This window comes from Ascidiella aspersa, chromosome 4 (assembly GCF_963924565.1).
Source record: "Ascidiella aspersa chromosome 4, kaAscAspe10.2, whole genome shotgun sequence".
NCBI lineage: Eukaryota > Metazoa > Chordata > Ascidiacea > Phlebobranchia > Ascidiidae > Ascidiella > Ascidiella aspersa.
Window position 1 is genome coordinate 17,889,265 of NC_139450.1, and position 21,245 is coordinate 17,910,509.

A 21,245-nucleotide genomic window follows, 5' to 3' on the forward strand; every position below is an offset into this window, starting at 1 on the left:
CCAAGAGACCATGTTCAGAGGGTATAGATGTGTTTTTTCAATTAAAATATAATAGCTAGCATATCTAAAGTTTCTTGTGACTACAAAACAATACCTTCTACACCAGGGATAAGCAACCTACGGCCCGCAGGCCGGATCCTGCCCGCCAATGAACATTAGCCATTTTTTTTACAAACTGTAGCCAAGGGGCCATTTCCATATTTTCGAACTACGTAAACGCAAAAAATTTTCGTGCTACGCGCGAATCTTTTTTTAAAATTAGAATGCGTTTCAGGAAATATCGTCAGACTAAAGGCGCCATGCTTACCCTGGAACTATCAACCAGGGCTGCGGAATGTGAGTCGGACTCGGGACTCGCCGGAGTCCGTTTGTTTTGCCGGAGTCGGGACTCGAGTAAGACCGCGTGTAAAACTACCCAAGTCCAGAGTCCGACGTGCGCATGCGCAGTATCAAATTTTAAAACTGTTAAGGCGGAAAATGTAAGTTGTAAAAGTGTAATTGCAAATGGTGAAATATTTTTAAACCATGTATTGCGGGTGGATCAATTATGACACCAATATGAGTGGATTGCAGAAAATCCACCTTAATTTAGTTGCGTAAATGGGTAAAATACAGGCTGTAGAGTCCGAGCTGGACTCGGGACTCGACAAAATCTTACATTTTTTGGCCGGAGTCGGACACGGGTGTGTAGCGCACGGCTATAATTTACCGACTAAGAAATTGTGTTTACAGTCACTTTTGTGATGTATTTGCTTATGCCACAGATTTATTGCCTACTCGCTCCAAAGTGCTAAGTAGTTACTGGCTTGCATTATCTCTGTGCTGTCAGCTCAGGGATTTGTGTACTTAAGACCGTTATCTGCTCGAAAAGAAAACTTCTTCTACCCAGTTATCGTCCGGTGCTGTTGACAGCGTTGTGCTGTTGACAGCGCTGTGCCGTTGGCAGCGTTGTGCTGTTTCGCCGATTTAGTTGAAATTGGCGACCCGACGTGTCTCCGAACACCAGTTACTGTAGCAATTTTTCGCTACCTTTAAGCGTTAAATTGAGGGTTAAACCGCGTTTATCTGGGTTACCCTAAGGAGGATAGAAGAGTTCAAAAACATCTGTTGTGCGATTTAGCCGTTTGGTCATTTTTGCAGTACCTTGAACGAGTTGTTTCTTGGCAATCTTCTTAAAATCTGTTCGAATAAGGTTAAGAATTGTCAGAAAAACTACGTCCTGATATCATCCGCCACGACTACCATTCCAACGCTCGTTGTCATCAACTTAAGGACAAAACCTTTGGTTGGACAAACGAAATCTTGGACCATAACAAACTTTCTTTTGCACTTGCTGTCATGATTGCGACCTGCAAGGAGCTAGCTTTTGGAGGAACTGATCTCGTCGAAAAATACGTCACGAGACGCTCCATAGCATCAACAAAGCATTTGCTTGAAATAGGAACCCCATTGATGAAGTACGGTGCTAAACAAAGCGCCGCCGATGGAGGACAAATCACCACGCGGAATCATGGAGAACGCAATTGCCGTTGAACATGTTTTTCACAAAACTGATTCTGTCGTGTCAACCAGGTGAAAATACTTTTAAAAATATTAAAAAATATATAAGTTAATATGCCGACCGAAAAGTCCGTAAATAATTTTTTTGTGTACGAATTTGAGTATTGTTTTGGCCGGAGACGGACTCGGATTGTTTTTAACCGACTCCGCAGCCCTGCTATCAACAACGAAAGTTTCACTAACTTACATTATCGCGTTTTCCAAAAGAATTTCTAGGCTACTAAACATTTTCCTTGTTATCATTGGTGACGCCGCGTGGACTCATTTTTAAACAAAACAATGCATTTTTTCTTTGTCATCTTTAAATGTTATTAGAATCCAAGACAGATACTTAAAACAGAAAAAGATACATAAAACATTGCGAAGCTGTTGTTGATCAATGTGCACTAGGGTGGGAAACATAAACAAACACTAAAAACTATTTTTTGTATAAAAAAAAAACGAATTAAAGAGACAAAGTAGGAACATTAAGCCTCGATAAGTAGGTTGAAAGTCTCAGGATTATGTTTTTATTCGTTACGCATTATGCACGAAAGTTCACATTTCAAATTCAGCCTACGTTGGATAAAGATATTTAATTCCAATCCGAAAAGGCACCGGAGGTAATCAGCTTAGGAGGATTATTCAGTTATTGTTAGATTCGTGCATTTATTAAGAAATTGTCTATGTAGGCGTGAATTGTAGACAGACAATTTCGCTGTAGGTCTATGTAATTTAGCGATAGGTTGATATATTTTTATGGTCTAAACTCTAAAGGTCGTAGAAAAAAGGTTCACGACACATGGTGGACCACGAAGTAGTTTAAAAATAAATTTATTATTTAAATTAGTGCTCCGTTTAATGATTACATCAACCATGCTGAAAACATTCGGTCTGGCAATTAAATAAACCAATTTCACTGAAACTTCAAACGTACACGACTTGGTGTCTGTTCACAACTTTTTTGGCTACATGACAGAGAAAATGCAAGACATCGACATGGCATCTAATTCTACTTTTTGTAAATGAGCATTAAAGTGTGACTTTACGAAGAACATTTTTTTTCAGCAAGACTTGTTCTACGCATTTTAATAAACCATGGAATACATGGCCTAATTATTTGACGTGGAAAACCTTTCGCCAAATGTGGACCATCGCTGTAAAAGCTGGAAAAAATCGACCATAGTAACGTTGCACACTGAATTTATTTTTGTACATAGAACTACATATAAGAGGATGACCGGCCGGAAACTAGCGACTGAGCCATTCAATTACGCTTTTGGACTTTTGGTGTATTTTGTGAATTAGATGGTAAGTGGGACAACTTACTAAGTGTGAAATTTCGTAAACCGCCAAATTGCTAAATGGTTTTTCACGTCTTGACTTATAACTCAAAACATCAACAACTTTGATTTTCGGCAACCAACTAGCATACTTATACGGGATTGTTACACTATTAAAATTTGCAGAGCTGACGTCATAACACAGGCCTCTCAAGAAAATTGCTGGTCGTGCAGGTATGGGCAAATAAAATCAAGAATACATTCAATCAGACAATGCGATCGTTTTATCGTTTTCTGCATTTTTCTGGAATGTTTTTAGGATAATTTGGACAAAAATGTTGTTAGCTGCACTACGCGCAAAAATGTACAGTGCGTGAAACCATAGTCTACATCAGTCAATGAATAGTGGTTTAGTTTCATAATCGAACAGTTTTTCTAACTGCCCTGCCCACCGACCTGAAATGGTTACTTAAATATTATTTGGTTCTGTTAACCATACGACTTTTTACAAAAATAACAATCAGAATTTACATCGTTTTAACTGACATATGTTTTTATATTCCAACTGTCATTGCAAAATCTCAACCACATAATTACCAGCAACGCCGAGAAATAAAAATGCAATGAAATTAAACAAAAAGGCTCAACTCTGCATAAAATAGGCAATGCTTGTAAAATGCGCGAGGAACAAAAAGCAGCAAAAAACAATACACATTCACACAAGTAACCTTTGGGTGCAAACACAGACAAACAAATTCTAAATGCAATAAATTAAGCATTACATGGTATTATGTCCGAAACCAAATTAGTGTTTATCCTTTTTAATTATGCTACTAGTTGGTAATCATGTATTAGTAGTACGTGGCAATATAAAAAACAATCAGTAAAACAACGGCCTCTAAAACACTGCAAGCAACAGCTTGACAATTAGTCGCAGATCTAAATAGAAGCGTCACAGTTCAAAAGAAAAAATAAACATGATTTAATAAAGTAATGAAGGACTCTGGAATAGGTGGTAGAAAGAAGTTTTAATAGGAGTATTTTTAACTGGATTAATAAACCTTGATATACATACAGTGTAGCTAGTATAAAATTTGAGGGGAAGAAAACGCAAGCAACGACAGCACAATTGAGCAAAAAAAAACATTTTATTTTATTTACCAACTCACGTGTCGTCGGCACAATGGTACATTTTATTTGTCCACAACGAAAATACCATTGAAGCAATTTTGGAAAAGGTTTGGGCAAACGGCTTGCATAGGCAAGGCTAAACAAGACTCTATTTTTATTGTCACATTTTCAGGAAGCAGACAACTAGACACAAACAGTTTTGTGATTATAACACGGACGGAACAAAAATATGTAGGCATACCTAACAGACACATAGATAACAAATAGGCATTTACAAAAAATCATAGTTTACAACAGATGAAAAAAAAAACTGGAATCAGATCTCACAACAAAACATAGTAATACCACTGGCAAGTATAACAGATAAAACAAAAGTTACAAATTTGCCATACCACGCCATTTTCAACAGTGTCAACTGTTATGTTTTTTGTTAAGAAAATCGTTTTGGTGTTCTACTTCGAAAGATTGATGTAGAAGACATATTTTGTTAAAGTGGATGTTGTCACATAAAAGTTTAATCATGTCAAAACTTTTTAAAAAAGTTACAAAAGGACAGATTTTTTTCAGGTTTGGCCTATGCGAGAAACACTAAGAAATTTTGAAGGACCCCAACTATTTCATCCAAGTATTAACTGCTATTTCTTTACTTAAGTTTTAGTAGGCTAAGTTTATTATTAGATTTTGGTCCCTTAAAACATCTTAAAAAAACTGAAAAAGGTATCAAATGTTTTGGGATGTTAATTGCAAAAACTTAAAAACAAACAAAAAAACATCTTTCATGCAGTTAATAATACTGCATAAAATGGCTTGGTCAATGAAATATCTGAAAAATAAGAACAAATGATTAAACTACAACAATTACATTTATGATTTTCTACTACTGCATTTGGTTTGATTGATACTGCATTTGCAAAATATTATAAATTTTGTATATATCCAAAAAAATATAATTAACAATATAACATGGTTTGTAAAACCCTTGTTCGGAGAAATATAATTCTCTGAGGGGGCAACATACTAAATCAATAACAAAGCAAAGGACAAAACATCAAACAGAATTAGTGAATTTTATTTCTGTTGTATTTTCAGCAAAAACCTTGATAAACTTACTATGCTATCCCACATGACCACGAATTTTGCTAAGACTATTTAGTGAAATTTATGCTTCAATACTTTTTTGAAAACAAGCATAATGGTGCCTCCATAAACATCATTGGTTCAAAAGCACAAATGACATTAAACAGTTATATACTACCCCTTGCAACCCCCAGTTTAGGATACACTGCCAAAAACCACTTGTCAGAGTATTCATGTTGTGGGCCTACAACTAAAGCCTAACACAGGTTAAATCTTTCACTCCAAGCTGTGTGTGAGCAATTGGCCTGCGGGGAGCAGGTACGACTTTTTTAGACAGAGTTGCCACATGACTGACAAAATACTATAAATAGTCGTAATTTTTTGGTTTGTAAATCGCTAGGACAGTAAGTCTTTTTGTCAAAGTTTGGCAGGTTTTATAAGTAATGACAGTGGTGCCATGAAGCCACGACTTTTTCATACATTTTAATTTGCCAATATTAACTAGTAAATTACAGAAATATTGTGCATAATTTTGTTTGCTTTATATAGTCTTTTCAGCACTGTCAGTTGTTGATGGTATTCATCCTAAAGAAAAGGCCTAAAGATAACTTAGCGTTGCCATATAAGTTAGAATTTTCACAACATTGGATGGATTCTGTTCTTAACATTTGTGTTAAAAATAATAAAATAGCTGCCATTCTTGACCAAAAATGTATGCTGTTTCTTGATACTGGCTTCCAAATTGAGTGATTGGTTGCAAGTTTGTATTACGATTTCGACAAAAGAAATTCTAGTGTTTGTCCCGTTGAGTTTCAGAAATTTTTTAAATTGCACTGCTAAATCCGTATGGTTAGCAAATTTCTAAAGGGAGTTTGCCCACCAGAAATAGTTACCTTAAATGTGGTGCCTCACACTAGGATCAGAATTAAATAATAATTCGGCCTATAATATCCGGATTTTATACCAATAATGTCCTGAACATTACCAAAATACAACAACTCTGTGTTTAGATCACAAAGTGATTTCATATATGTATTGCACTAAAATGGACTATAGGGTGTTTCATTATGGCGCTCTCATCCGGAAATAATGTTTTTAATATGAATCCTCAATTCTCCTTGCTATGCCAACTTGTTATATAGGCATTATTAAATACAATAGCACCACTTTTTACATCTTATGCATGCTTTTATTTCACTTCATGCCTAAAGAAGTTAAGAAGTATCGTAAATATTGGGTAAACTGAATTTTTGAACTCACGCTGTAATTAACATATGGTTTAGTGAGCTGTGTTATTTGATTAAAGGCTTTATATTATTTTTTTGCGTTTTGTATTTGGTTTAGAATTGACAATTGATAACGTTTTGAACAAAATGGCTTTTATTTTCTTAACGCCTGTACAGGGTTCTTTGGGACAAAAACTTGCAGTATAAAATTTGTTTAGATATAATGACAAAGATGTTGATTAGGCATATAAACCACAACAAGAATTTTTTGTTGTGTTTTGAAGTGAGAAAGAGAGTTTTATGCAGTACATTGTGACGTTATGATTTTAAATTAACATTTTATAATTGCGAGCTAAAATGCTATTTATAGTTTTATACATAATAAAATCATTTCTTAACTATTTATTATTATTAAACTTAAATTAGGTAAAGTGAAGTACTTTAGGACTATAATGATTTCTATTGTGTTCCTTTAATTTTATATGCCACACATTAAAACATACTAGATACTAGATGCATACCGGGAATAGAAACAGACAAGCTGCGTGTCTTGCTAATTCTCTAGACAATGGGATGGCCAGGCTGTATTGGGTGACGTAAACTCATACTTGAGTCATAGACATATTACAGAGATTCTAAACAAGCAAATAGTCAGCGTACCCACTGCATGGCAATTGAAATAACACAATACTAGTTAAGTCAAATTCTGTTTTTATTAAAAGAAATCGAATTTGAGGGCAGGAAATGAAACAAGCTCAGTGTTAATAACTGGACTTATGAGGTGTAAAAAACGAACCCCAAATGTATGGAATGGTAAAATAAACATATTTTACAGTAGGTATGAGTGAATGCTATGTAAAATTGATTTTTGTAGGTACACTTAGGCATCAAACAAGCATTGGATTACTTTTGAGTTATCTGGCAAATTAAAAAAAAACACTTACCAAATAGAAACTATCCCTCTAGCATTTTATGTATGGCTTTCGGTGTGGATTCGTCATTTAAATGCTTAGTTGTGTAACGTAGAGCATTCAAAAGAGATTTTACTTTCACTTTTCCATTTTGATCCTTAAGGACTTTTATGGAGCCTTTTATCTAAAAAAAAATAGTTTCACTTTATTAAACCAAAACTAATTCAGACACAAAGTAAACCGAAACCAATTTCTGAAATCAAGTACATAAAACAAACAGATAGTGTCCACAAACCAGGACATTAAAGTCACATAAGGACTGTTCAGGTTTGTTAAATAAGTGAATCAATTATGCATGAACTGTTGCAACCTTCAATCGTTAAATCATAACCAAGCTGCAAATGCATGTCAAACATTTCAATGTAACATTGTATGCATAATTATACATATTTACTGCGTTAAGCCCTGTAGTGGACTGAGCTGTATATTGAAAGACATAACTCAAACATGTGGTCACATTTTTGCAAATACACTACACTTTACCCTGGTTTGATTGTACCTTAGCCCGCATAACAACTTTAAACTTACAATTTGTTAGTAGAACAATATGCATGTGGACCTGCACTGCCTTTAATAAGTATTTTGTTATTATTTGAAGTGTTTGGAATTAACCTTATTAATTTTACAAGAAATGGCTTAGGCTTAGTAAAGGTACAAAAGCCTAAAAAAAACGTCAGAAACAAATATACGGGCAACCACAAAACGCCTTTGAAATACCCCTTGTCCTAAGGGTTACAAGACACACAGCTGTCTGCAAACTTGGATAATGATTTCAAACAATTATCATTAAGGCTGTACAAAAGCTTATTTTTAATACAAAAACTATTAAATTGGTACAGCTATAAAAGTATTTTTTTGTAATATCATCCCCTTGGCCTAGAGCAGGGTTTCCCAAACTTTTTTGGACCATGGACAACTATTTGTAAATCTGTTTTTTCGCGGACCGCTATACAAAGCAAAAACTAAATAAAACCAAATTTTATATATTTAAAAAACTGACAACATCAATGGGACGGACGGGATTGCTTCCCACTGCTTAAATCATCAATTCATCATAAATTCAAAGCGCAACAAGTAAAATTTACGATACTGGATAGCAAAAGCTTTCGAAATCAATAAGTTGTGAATAACTGCAGCAATTTAATAAGTTGAGGCGCACCTGGCGAGCAAAGCTAGCGCGATGTTTTTTGAAGGTATACCGGCATTTTTATCAAATTTCTTGCAAGTTTTCATTACAATTTAAAAATAAAAATAAAAAATGTATGTCCAATATTTTTAAATATGTTTTCCGTTTGTACGCGACGCACTTTGGCACTTGGCAGTCAGTCTTCCACAGTGCAAAAAGCCTTCATCTAGTTCAATTGACAGCATCAAAATGTAAACAAACCTGATGTATAAAGATCGTTAACGCAAAGCGCGAAAATTTTTCACACTTTTATAGTTAAAATATTTAAAAAGTATGAGAAATGGACTCGTGTCTAGTTTGTCAAAGAGGCTGCGGGTCAGATAAATTACATTCGCAGGCCCGCGGGCCGTAGGTTGTCGACCCCTGCTGTAAAACGTATATGCGTAACTTTTTAATCTATTGTCATATCGCCACGGACCACCTGTGCAGTCGTCGCGGACCACCAATGGTCCGTGGACCACAGTTTGGGAAACCCTGGCCTAGAGATTCAGCTTGTGCAACTAAAAGTTGTACCAATTGTAACATACACAATATATTTCCAACAATTAAAGAAGGGTAATTGGCCAAGTTTAAGATTGGGACCCTGTTTTTGATTTCTGGAAATCATTAGAGACTAAAATAAATTGACATTCAGTTATACTTACATCAATTCTTGAACCTTTGGCAAATGCACCTTCTCTATGGACATGATCATAAAGGATTATTACACCAACCATAACTCTTACACAAAATGATACTGTGTCTGCTCCCATTTGGAACCTTGAATCATCCCTATATGTAACAAACAAAACAAAGGCTTAACAATGCTTTCTTGATTGAATACGTTTAGGAAGAAAGCAATGGATTATCTTCTAATCTAGCAATATAGTTTAATCATAACTTACGGATTTTCTAACATAACTTTACAAATATTGGCCATAGTACTGAGAACTTCCAAAGCTCTCTCTGTTTCAACATCAGCATTCTGAAACATGAATAAAACCAGTAAAATACATTGAAATATTATTTGCTTTACATAAAGAAAGGTGTAACCAACCTCTTGAACAAATGCTGTGGTGGCATAGCTTAATGTTTTTAACATTGGGGTAGCTTCAGCATAAAAAAGTGACATCTCATTTGCCATTTCTGTGGAAATGCATTTACCCTCATCATAGTCAATGCCGGTTGAAGCAGAGTTCATTCCTCTCCTGGACATGGTCCGCCGGAAATAGGAGAAGTCATTTTGAATGGCTGGGTTGTTCATCTAGTAGTTTTAAACAAACACCTACATTTACAAGCTATTCATACTTTTAATAATATATTATTCAGAACAATATATACTGTATACTTAATGGCAACAACAATCTATACCATAAACCAGCAAATTTTATAAAAGTTTCCACTCACCTTGAGGTCATCAAACTTTAACGTGAAATGCATGATTTCAGCAAACTGCTTTGCAAGAGCTTGCTTTGTTTCAAGGTGCTGCAATGGAGATAAGGGCTGACAGGTCAATGCCCGCAGTAACTCTTGTATACATTTTTCTAAAGAAATTACAAATAATATAATATTTGCTACTTGCAATAACTGATTAGGGCGAAAAAAATATTTTAGTATACTATAGTTATCAACAAGATTAAAATAGTCATAGCATTATCAACCATTTGAGGTCCCAGTTCATCCCAGAATAATGCAAGTAGGACAGTAGCTACATTCACAGTCCCATGTCACCTGACAAATGTAACATAATTGCAGATATAATTTATTATCATTAGTTTTAATGTAATAAGGGTGGGACTACATTAAAACTAATGAAGTTGATAAGTTTATTAATTAGATCTAACTCTTTTCTTTGCGCGGCTTTCGCCACAACAAATATTATAGAAGCTAAAGATCACAATGTGGAAATTAAAAAAAGGCTAGCTCACTCCAGATAGTTGCCCCCGAAGTTAGAATAACCAGAAAAAAATGTAATACCCAGGTCATTTAATACCTTCAAATCAAATAAAAACAGATGGAAAGATATTAGGAAAGTAAATAGCTCCACAAACAAAATTGGACCACATAGGGTTAAACATTGTTTGTAGAGATTTAAATATATGTAGTGCATACGTAAGTGCTTGGAGAACTCATAAAACTCCTTAAGTTGCTTCACAAGAGGGATTATTGCATGCCAAGTGGAAGCCTGCTTTTCTTGAGAAGATGGATTGGAAATAGCCTAAAACCAAATCATAAACAATACAATAATTTAAGTTTCATAAACCAAGTTACAGGAAACTATCTAAACAAATATTAATAGAAGTGTTTTCTTAAATTTTAACTAAATTGAACTGTGGTGGTAAGAGAAAGTGTGTCCCACAATCCGACATGAGCGTGTACTACATAAATAACCTACATCCTTTTCTCGACAGGTGCAGTAGCGCTTATGTTCGCGCACATTTTTAGTTCCACATTCAAGACAGGCAAGTGCCCATACGAAAAGAACAGGAAGTATCAACAGTTTGAATGGCCCAACATGGCCCATTAAAACATGTTGCAGTCTGCTACTAGTCGTGGATTACTTCGATAAGGCTGCTAACCCAAATGTGATATGCTACTATCAAAGTAAAGAAGAAATTACATCTGACCTTACAGTTTGATGTTATATAAAGAAGATTTTTACATACCACTCTTATTTCTTCACCAGCGCCTTTGTATGATTTTAGTTCAGTAATAATACCAGGAGCAAATGATAAAACATGAGCAACACCATCATATACTTCTTTTTCTTCATCACTAGGACGTGCATCTTACAAATAAATGTGAATTACTAATTAAATCATGATATTTATGTCAAGCAAACTAATATAATATAGATAATACAAATTTTGTTTAACAAAAGTACTAAAATTTTGCTAGAAGAACAAGTTTACAATTGAAACAATGCCTGGCAGCAACAGTATATTCACCAGGAAGTAGATATATTTAAACAAAAAAACTTCTCAAGAATAATTAAATGACACTGCAAAGCTGTTTCCTGGTTTGGATTCTAACAACAGACTGTACAATAACATCTGAACATTTTAAAACAGGTTTTATTAGAAGAATATATATATATTATTTTTCTGTTATTTAACATTACTTACAAGTAAGTGATTATACAATATAGTTCTATCCATTAAAACATTATTTTCAATGGTTTGGATTAAGCCATGACCAGTGTTCCCGGAAAGCGCATTTTTTTGAAGCCCACATGATCACTATTTTGCAAGGATTATTGTATATATTATCTTAAGTACCCCATTTCTACTTCAGCAAAGTTTTAAAAGTGTCTAAATTAGTTTTATCCTAGCTATATCCAGACGAAAAAAAATTGTTTATTTCAGCTGCATACAACCAAAAAAGTGCCCAAATTAGTTTTATTTCAGCTACATACAACCAAAAAAAAAGCTAGTTTGTCCGGGCAATATGTTCGGACAAAAGTGCACAAATTAGTTAACTTCAAGCTATGTGTGAAAAAATGTACCGAAAATTGTTATACAAGAATTGTTCTTTTCAAAACGGGGCGGTACAATTATAAAATTGCCTTGACCATTGGGCAGTTAAATCGCCCTACACTTGGCGAAGTCCACCACACAAAACACGGCGAAACTCAAGCAAGCGCAATACATTAAATAAAGAGACTCATTTTTATGTCATATTGCCTTGTTACTCCCTTGCAATGAAATAGCTGTTTGATTGACATACCATGCCAAAAATAATTACAGATTCTATTTGGGGACAGACTAAAAAAGCGAAGATAAAAAAAACTGGTCTTCTGCGGAGTCTATTTGGGCACTTTGCGCACTGATTTTCAACTCTTGCGCAAAATTTTGTGGACCTGTGCACATAGTAAAAAATTAGAGGGAACACTGGCCATGATACATTTAGCTAAAACATAATTTGACAACTTTCACAGGCCAGATTTGATAGAAATAAATAAAAATGATAAATTTCTTACTTTCAAAATCCAAAAATATGTCTTCCAATGCTTCTTCCTTGCATTGCAATACACGAAGAAGGTTCCCCATTTCAAACCTTAAATCCAAAATGGATATATATATATTTGGGGTTTCAAATATTAGAAATGAGGTAAAGTCAAATATGTGTTCAAAATATAGAAAGCAATCTAAAAAACAAATTGAGATTTACAATCATTGGCTGACTTCTAGATTCTTAATTTGTTGACTCTTTTAATTAAAGGTCAATGAATCGGTTTGATGTATTTTTACACAAAGTATTCATTGGTTTCTGTTAGAAGTTCCCAGCCGGGGAAGGATTTCATTTAAGAGGAAACTTTAAGTTTCAAGGGGGAGTTTGATCAAAAAAGCACATTTAGTTTGGGGTGAAATATATTAATACAAGTTTTGAGCAGAGCCAACTTCTTAATATAAACAGTGCAGGTATTTTTACAAGCGTTGTATACACAATTTTGACTGAAGTTTACACTTCCTGATTATAACATTATATTGCGCTCTTTGTTATCTACTACAATTGCTATATAGTGTTCTTTTTAAAATATTAATCGGCAAAGTAGAAAAAAAATATTTATATCTAGCGGCTGCAAAGCAAGGGGTTATATATAATAGGGGTATGGTTAGTAATGGGAGCTAGTATGGATAGCGGTAAAGAACAATGGTGAGAATTAAGGCAACACAGTCATGAAAAGAAACTATACGGGTTACACCAATTTAGCAGACATGGCTGTTTTAGCAAACGTTTCGGCAATTTCTTTTGCCATCATCAGTGCAGTCTTTTATCTATTATTTGGGCCACTCTCTTTCTACTGAAGATAATCAACAGATCCGTGTTTAGTGTTCCTAAGTATGATGGCTGTTTTATTTTAATCTAATGATGTAATAAACCTATCATACCATCTGGAAACATTAATACATGTATAGTATTCACTACACATTTGTGCTATGTGTATTTTTTCATAGCTTCTACAGCATTTTTTTAATTGAAACATGTTTCTTGCACTTAGCTTACATATTTAAGGATTTAGACATATTGTTTTCCTTTAGTTTATATTTTTAAGAATTTAAACACTTTTTGCACTGAAATACTGATAAATTTGAATTTTGTTAACCACTATTATTTGATAAATATTTAGGTTGGACAACTTTCATGCACAGGTACAAAACAAATTTTGGTTTAATAGATTCAGGTGCAGTTATAAAAGAATTGTATATTTTAAATCAAGCACAGTTCCAATAAAAAGAAAAGCAGATATTACAAGCAGTGAAAATATTTAGAAATTTGACATTTAATGTATATACACACTGCTTGTACATTAGGATTTTTTACACATGCTGCCAAGTATAAATAAACTTTTATATTTAAGTAGAGCTAAAATAAAAAATATTTAAACTTTTTCATAAATTTACGCCTTTTGAAGCTTAATTAATACAAATATGGATACTTTTACTGGTACATTGGGATTTAACTTTTTTTTTTAATTTTTTGTGGTACTCAATATAAAATAATACACACTACCTATGAGTGGGTTTAAACAGCTGTTTACTGACATCACATAAATAATAATATACTCAATCAAACTCAGACTAAAAATATTAGTTTATTAGACAGAATATACCACTGCATATAACAATCTTTGCACTGTTCCAAATTTTCACTTGCATATAAAACAATATATATATATTTTTTTCTTTGTAAGCATCACCACTAATGTAAAAAAACAACTAATTAGGTTTATTATATAATACCTTATTTAGCAGCCTTTTACAGCCAATTTGACTTCAAGACAGATTCCTTTAAATTGTGCTAGATAAAGATTACATACAACTTCTATAGACTGTACTTGTAGTTCACATTAATTTATTTAATATTTATATACATACCCTATAAATAAATTACATATCGAAATGAATATTTAAAGTAGATTAGAATTACCATGGATTTTAATTACATGATAAAAAGAACAAATGCACTAATCAACTGAGATATAAAAAAAATAACATAAATAAACAGGTTCTGTGAGTTGCAATTTCTGGTACATTCAAAAATAACTAACCATCTTAGGAATATTGTATTTTTTATATTAAAGTGGATAATCAGTAATAGATTGACCAACATGAAAAGTATACCAGTGCAACCAAGAGATCTTTTTAATATCCTGAACCTGCTCCCTAACATAGTATATGAACCAAGATTTTAATTAGTTTTAGCTTCTATGTCACTTAACTAATTTGTTTATTCACAGTGCCTCTTCTTAGCCACGCTACTACATTTCATAACTCCTTGCAGCTTAATATTTATGCCAAATATTTTTTATAGAAATGGGCTATTTTTCTTTGTAAAGTCACTGGCATGGTCATCTTTGGTGGAGAGGCAGTGGAATACAATCCCTCAAACCATGCATCTTTAAAACATTGTATATATATATGATGTGTTTCTTTAACAATAAATGTTTTCAGTAACTTAGCAAAACTAATTTTGGCTAGAAAAAACAACATATGTTAAATAGTTTAGTACTCACAAACAGTATTTATCAAATACTACTAGCTTATAAAGTGTCTGACTTGAAACCTGTTGCAAAAGAAAAGTCTTGAGAAATAATTGACTTCTTTCCTAATTTGGCAAGCCTGAAACTACATTCAAATTTATAGCTGTTATGTGCTGGGCTACATTGATGCTTAGTATGGGCTTTTTACGACCGTAAAATTACATTTTAGGCGCTGGTCTAGAACCCTACCACCTTTTAACAATAACAAGCAAGTTGTCAAATTTGAAATTGCAAGAAAGAAATAAAAATATTGAAGAACAAATATAATAATAATAACACTTGACCCACCGAAATCCAAACTAGCACCCTAACCCAAATGATGTTAGGAATATACATGGGAGAATTCTAGAATCTAAACCAGCCCCAAATTTTAACTTAAAAAATAAAATTGTTTTTTGTGTTTATTAAACACATAATAATAATAAATATCTTTATTAAACACATAATATTCGAATTATTCTACATTAAAAGTTATTGTAAAACATTCAACAAATAAAAAACCTAGACTTGTTTTATTTTAGGAAAAAAAAACTAGAAACCTAAACGAACTTCAAAAAATCTAGTGAGATCGCAACCCTGAGGCCTGAGCAAGTGAACCTAAATAACGCAAACTTGGTTTGACTTTTTAGTGACACCCTGTCCAGTGTCAAAAATTACTGACACATGTCACCTGTCACTGATTTGTTAAGCCCGCCATCACGCTGATCTTTATAAAACGGTTTCAGTTCAGTGCTCAGTTACTTGTTCGATGACACCCTGTCAGCAATTTGGTGACACACTATCACCGATTTTTTGACATAATGTCACCGATTTCGCGACACTAATCAGCAATTTGATGAGACCCTGTCACCGACTTCAAAAAATTGTTACGGATTAATTATTTCTGTAAGACTGCCCGAGACCAACGCGGCCAACGTGCGCATGTACCGTAACAAATTTCTAAACTGACGAAACCGCACAATTGGAATACGATAATGGTAAAATATTTTTCAACGAGGTTGGATGGTTTATATGACACCTAAATAGTGTAGGGCAGGGGTCGGCAACCCCTGGCATTATTTTTGTGGAGCTGGAGCTGGAGCCGGAGCCGGAGCCGGAGCCGGAGCCATTTTTATTATTTTTGTGGAGCCGGAGCCGGAGCCCTTTTTATTATTTTTGTGGAGCTGGAGCCATTTTTCAATTTGTGGTGCTAAAGCTAAGAAATTATATTTTGTTCCATCTCCAACGTTATTTAGCCAAAAGCAATTTTTAAAATTTGCCATTGAATAAGTGACTGGTGGCACCGGAGCTGGAGCCGGAGTCATTGGGTGTGTGTTTGATGGCTCCGGAGCTGGAGCCGGAGCCAAAGGATTGAGTTTTACTACTCCGGAGCTGGAGCCGGAGCCAAAGGATTGAGTTTTACGACTCCGGAGCTGGAGCCGGAGCCATTTAATAATTGCCTGATGGCTCCGGAGCTGGAGCCGGAGCTAATGCTATTTTACGGTGGCTCCCCAGCCCTGGTTATAACACCTTAAGAAAGTGCAACCATTACATCACTACCACATCATTAACATTTCATTACTATTACATTACTAACACTAGCGCTAACTAAATTGTTGCACACATTGCCAGTTTATGTCACAAATAAGTGTCTTAACTGTGTTGTATTTAATATTATTTTTTGTGGGCGTGCTTGTTGTTTACCACTAACCGTTCGTATTACGTCACAATCCACCAAATTTGGCGTAACGTTTACTACGTTAAAGCAGGGCATTCTACATCAGTGGTTCTCAACCGCCGTCCCGCGTCAACTTTCCTGCCGGTCAGCCAAATATATTACAAATTTATATCTCAATTGCAAAAAGCAAGATGTTGAAGGCGGTTTGTCCATCAAATTTAGAACTTAGCCAGTTCCGTAATTTGCAGCATTGTGACGTAACATAGAGTTAACGGTCTACTTTGGACTTCATCTTACGTGACAATGCTGCAAGTGTTGTGCCTAACTATTTAAAAGTAGGCTACAACTCGTTTAAATCCTTAACTTTAAGACCAGTTGTACGCGAAAAACTCCAACAGAACCACGTATGAAAGACACACACAAACATATGTGTTTAATAACATCTGTGATCTAGCCCCTCGGAAGTTGCTTTATGACCAACGATTACGGCTTCCGTATCAATAGTAGCCTACACCGAAAAGCCATCGCAGACTCGCCAAATCTGTCGATCTATGATGCAAGCAGAGCAAGCCAGAAAAACAACTGGCCTGCAGTGAGGTTCGAACTCACGACCTCCGGTCAAGCCGGGACCGTCGCTCTACCAACTGAGCTATGCAGGCTCAGAGAGGAGCGAGTCGAGAAACAACCATGCGCCAATACTTGCACATTTTGTTAGTGCAAGCAACTTCACACTGGGGGATCACCAGTCCGTATCAATCAATGAAAGACACACACAAACATATGTGTTTAATAACATCTGTGATCTAGCCCCTCGGAAGTTGCTTTATGACCAACGATTACAGCTTCCGTATCAATAGTACACCGAAGAGCCATCGCAGACTCGCCGAATCTGTCGATCTATGATGCAAGCCAGAAAAACAACTGGCCTGCAGTGAGGTTCGAACTCACGACCTCCGGTCAAGCCGGGACCGTCGCTCTACCAACCGAGCTATGCAGGCTCAGAGAGGAGCGAGTCGAGAAACAACCATGCGCCAATACTTGCACATTTTGTTAGTACAAGCAACTTCACACTGGGGGATCATCAGTCCGTATCAATCAATGAAAGACACACACAAACATATGTGTTTAATAACATCTGTGATCTAGCCCCTCGGAAGTTGCTTTATGACCAACGATTACAGCTTCCGTATCAATAGTACACCAAAAAGCCATCGCAGACTTGCCGAATCTGTCGATTTTTGATGCAAGCAGAGCAAGCCAGAAAAACAACTGGCCTGCAGTGAGGTTCGAACTCACGACCTCCGGCCAAGCCGGGACCGTCGCTCTACCAACTAAGCTATGCAGACTCAGAGAGGAGCGAGTCGAGAAACAATCATGCGCCAATACTTGCACATTTTGTTGGTACAAGCAACTTCACACTGGGGGATCTTCAGTCCGTATCAATCAATGAAATGATTACATTTTGGGTTGATTTTAATTTTTGAAGGTCTACCGGTTCGCAAAAATTGTTTTAAAATTTCACCGGTCCGTAAGCTAAAAAGGTTGAGAACCACTGTTCTACATTAAAAGTAAGCACGTTTGTTTTTGTGCGACTGACAAACCAACAAAAAGCGAAACTGACAGTTAACACTTCTAGGTAAAGTATATTTCAAAAAACATACGTAAATTAGACTCGGGAGTCGAGTAAGACCAGGTAAAACTACCCGAGTCCGACGTGTGCGGCATGCGCAGTACCAAATTTCGAAACTTATAAGACAGAAAACTGTTATTTGTTAGGGTGGAATAGCATATGCTCGTGGCATATTTTCCATGACCATAGAGTGGATTGTGGAATATCCACCTTAATTTAGTTACGTAAATTGAGTCGGACTCGGGACGTGATGAAATCTGAATTTGGCCGGAGCCGGACTCGGGTTGTTTTTAACCAACTCCGCAGCCCTGATTGCCAGTGCGAAACCAAACATAGAAAACTGTTTGGCACGCGAGTTGTTCATTATTCATAAACTGGCACACTGCGTACGAAAGGTTGCCGACCCCTGGTGTAGGGCATGGGCGCCCGCACGGGGGGGCAAGGGGGAGGGGGGGCACTTGCCTCCCTCTGGAGTTTCAAAATGCGTTTATTAGTATTATTTATAAGTGTAATATGTATTTCTTATGAAGGTTAAAAATATTATACATTATCCATTGCCCCCAGTGGCGTATCCAGAGGGCGGAAGTTCTTACCACCTTTTTGTAGGTGATATTATCGTTTTTTGTTCGTTTTTGTCATGGTTTTACAAACTGTTCGAAGTGGCGTGCTTTTTGTAATTGGGTCACGAGTCCTAATCTAATGCGAAATCAAAGTCGAGTGCAAATCGCCGTTTTTCGTCTTTTGTTTGGTCGACCGTAAACGCTGGAAGTTTTTCTCTTTCGTCATTTGTTTAGGTTGACTGATTACTAAGTGTGTATTCGACAATTGACAACGCTAAGTCAAACCTTCTTAATTTTTTTATCGCTGAAAAACGAGTTATACGCAGTATGTTCCTCGCTGTTCGGTCTCTGCGCTAATATCCGATGTTGGTGTAACATCGACATTTGTCATTTGAACTGAAGCAGATTTTTAAAACGAGGTATAATGGTGACTGTCGTACACTTGGGACACAGCTCGGCGCAGATGTTGCGCTAATCGTGGAATAATAACACCCGGAAAAAAAGATCTTCGTTTAGTATTGCAGGTGGTGAAAGACGTGCTTGTAATTTAGCGCTCGCTCCGTTCATGGTACTTGAAAACTGTGCTGCTGATTATTTATTAACGTCAGACGAAAAATAGGGGAATTCCCTAAGTTGAAAATTCAGGACCCCTCTTTTTGATTTTCTGGTTACGCCCCTGGTTGCCCACCCCTGGAAAATTTTCTGCGGCGCCCCTGGTGTAGGGCATCTTATATGTAATGCCGACTACTGATGGCACGGTTAGCTTGTTTAGTTTATTCCTTTTTAGAGGGAAAGCAAAGAGACCAGAGGTGTCTGCGGTCTGGCCTTGACGAGCGACAGGGCGGTCTCAGCCGAAAACAGTAGATTTGGAAGCATGTCTTCTTCTTTCCCATGTAGCCTACGATCTTATTAAAGAGGCATATAAGCAGACACGAGAAGAAGGCGATAATAGAATATACACCCTATCCGTTAAAATTAGTGCAGGTCTAAGCAAAAAGGTGTACGACAATTAGTGCATCAAAAGGATCGAAATGTTTGACTTTTAGACTTTGAGGTCTTGGAAAATGAACTAATTTGACTTAGTACATAAGAAGTTTAAGTTTAATAATCCCATTAAACCCACCCAAACCCAAAACCAAACGCTAACCATGCAGCACCCTAACCCAAATATTGAGCGTTGATTTAATTACATAAACGCTTAAAGTCTCAATACCTTAATTTGTGACGTAACAATCCTATATATACCATGGACGACAAACTATCTCAGGCTGGTCCAAGTTTGACTGCATCGCGGGCCATAAAGTGCTACATAGTTTCAGGGGCGAATCAATGATTTTCGTTTGGTCGGGGCATGAAATGTTTAAAGACGAAAAATTTGCGTATTTGACAAAACTTTTAATTTAGAACACTGCATTTTATAAGCGTAGAATGTTCGCGAAAACAGCGCGCGTATCTAATTAAAATTTTAAGAGAGATATACACAATGGCCAAATTACAAAAACGTTCTCGTTTCGAGCAAAAAGGTTTTATTAACCAGATCAATTTGGCTGAAATTGCATCTTGGAAAGGGTCAGGGCGCTTAGGCTAAAAATCGCAGTGAAAACCTGTAAAACAATATTTTCTAGCAGCGCGATATATTTTATCGTATATTTACTTTCAAGCGCAAATATAACTTTTAAGTTCGCAAAACAGCTATAAACCATCATATACGACTTCCTGCTACTTTCATCCCGGTCTCACACATACCAAAATTAGGCGTTCTTGCCACCCCCTGGGCTGGTGGCTGGATCCGAATTGGGTGAGCGAGAGGAAACTGGTTTATTTCATGGTATAACTGGAAAAATGTGATCACAACCAAACAATTGCATTATGCTTACTGTTGGTTGGTCACTAAGATTTATTTGATTAAACGCTCAAAGGTACGCATTGCAATGATTCCACAGTGCTTCGCGGGCCATGAACAATGATGGGCCTGGGTTTGGACCACCCTGAACTATCTTATGCCCACCCGAGTTTGGGCTTTTTCCAAGCGGTCAAATAATTAAATTAACGCACATTATTTAAGTTAGGATTCCGGTTAGCGTTTGGGTTCAGGAGGGTCAAGTGTTATTAATTTTATCTCACATTTTGGTTATCTTTAGTGAATTTTCAGCGAATATTTTCAGGACGGGAGTTTGAATACAACAGGAATATCGTTTGTCAGATAAAGTTACGTCAAATACAGAGGTACAGAGTCGCTACACCCCATGGGTAAATTACTGTTATATTATTATTCACCTTATTTTTGCTGCGTAGATAAGCACAATATAGGCTGTGGAGTCGGGCCGGGCTCGAGAGTCGGACTCTAGTTTTTTTAACCAACTCCGCAGCTGTGGGGGCTATATGCTAGACCAGTCACCAGGGGTGGGCAATTATTTTTAACCGCGGGCCGCATGAGAAACTTAAAATGTTGTGGCGGGCCA

At 36.0% G+C, this 21,245-nt stretch overlaps 1 protein-coding gene and 1 non-coding gene across 2 annotated transcripts; both read right to left on the minus strand.

Moving 5' to 3' along the window:
* Positions 1-3,319: 3,319 nt before the first annotated feature.
* LOC146148494 (CYFIP-related Rac1 interactor B-like) lies at positions 3,320-14,493 on the minus strand. The gene is made up of 10 exons (XM_083388471.1): positions 14,137-14,493; positions 12,372-12,448; positions 11,059-11,180; positions 10,505-10,610; positions 9,800-9,936; positions 9,450-9,656; positions 9,298-9,377; positions 9,058-9,184; positions 7,201-7,351; positions 3,320-4,776 (listed from the first exon to the last, which is right to left on the minus strand). Exons 2-9 carry the CDS (start codon positions 12,439-12,441, stop codon positions 7,211-7,213), a joined length of 990 nt encoding a protein of 329 aa, XP_083244597.1. The 5' UTR covers positions 12,442-12,448; positions 14,137-14,493; the 3' UTR covers positions 3,320-4,776; positions 7,201-7,210.
* Positions 14,494-17,177: 2,684 nt separating this feature from the next.
* On the minus strand, positions 17,178-17,252 carry Trnaa-ggc (transfer RNA alanine (anticodon GGC)). The gene has a single exon. It is a non-coding gene; the product is annotated as a tRNA-Ala (tRNA).
* Positions 17,253-21,245: the final 3,993 nt, after the last annotated feature.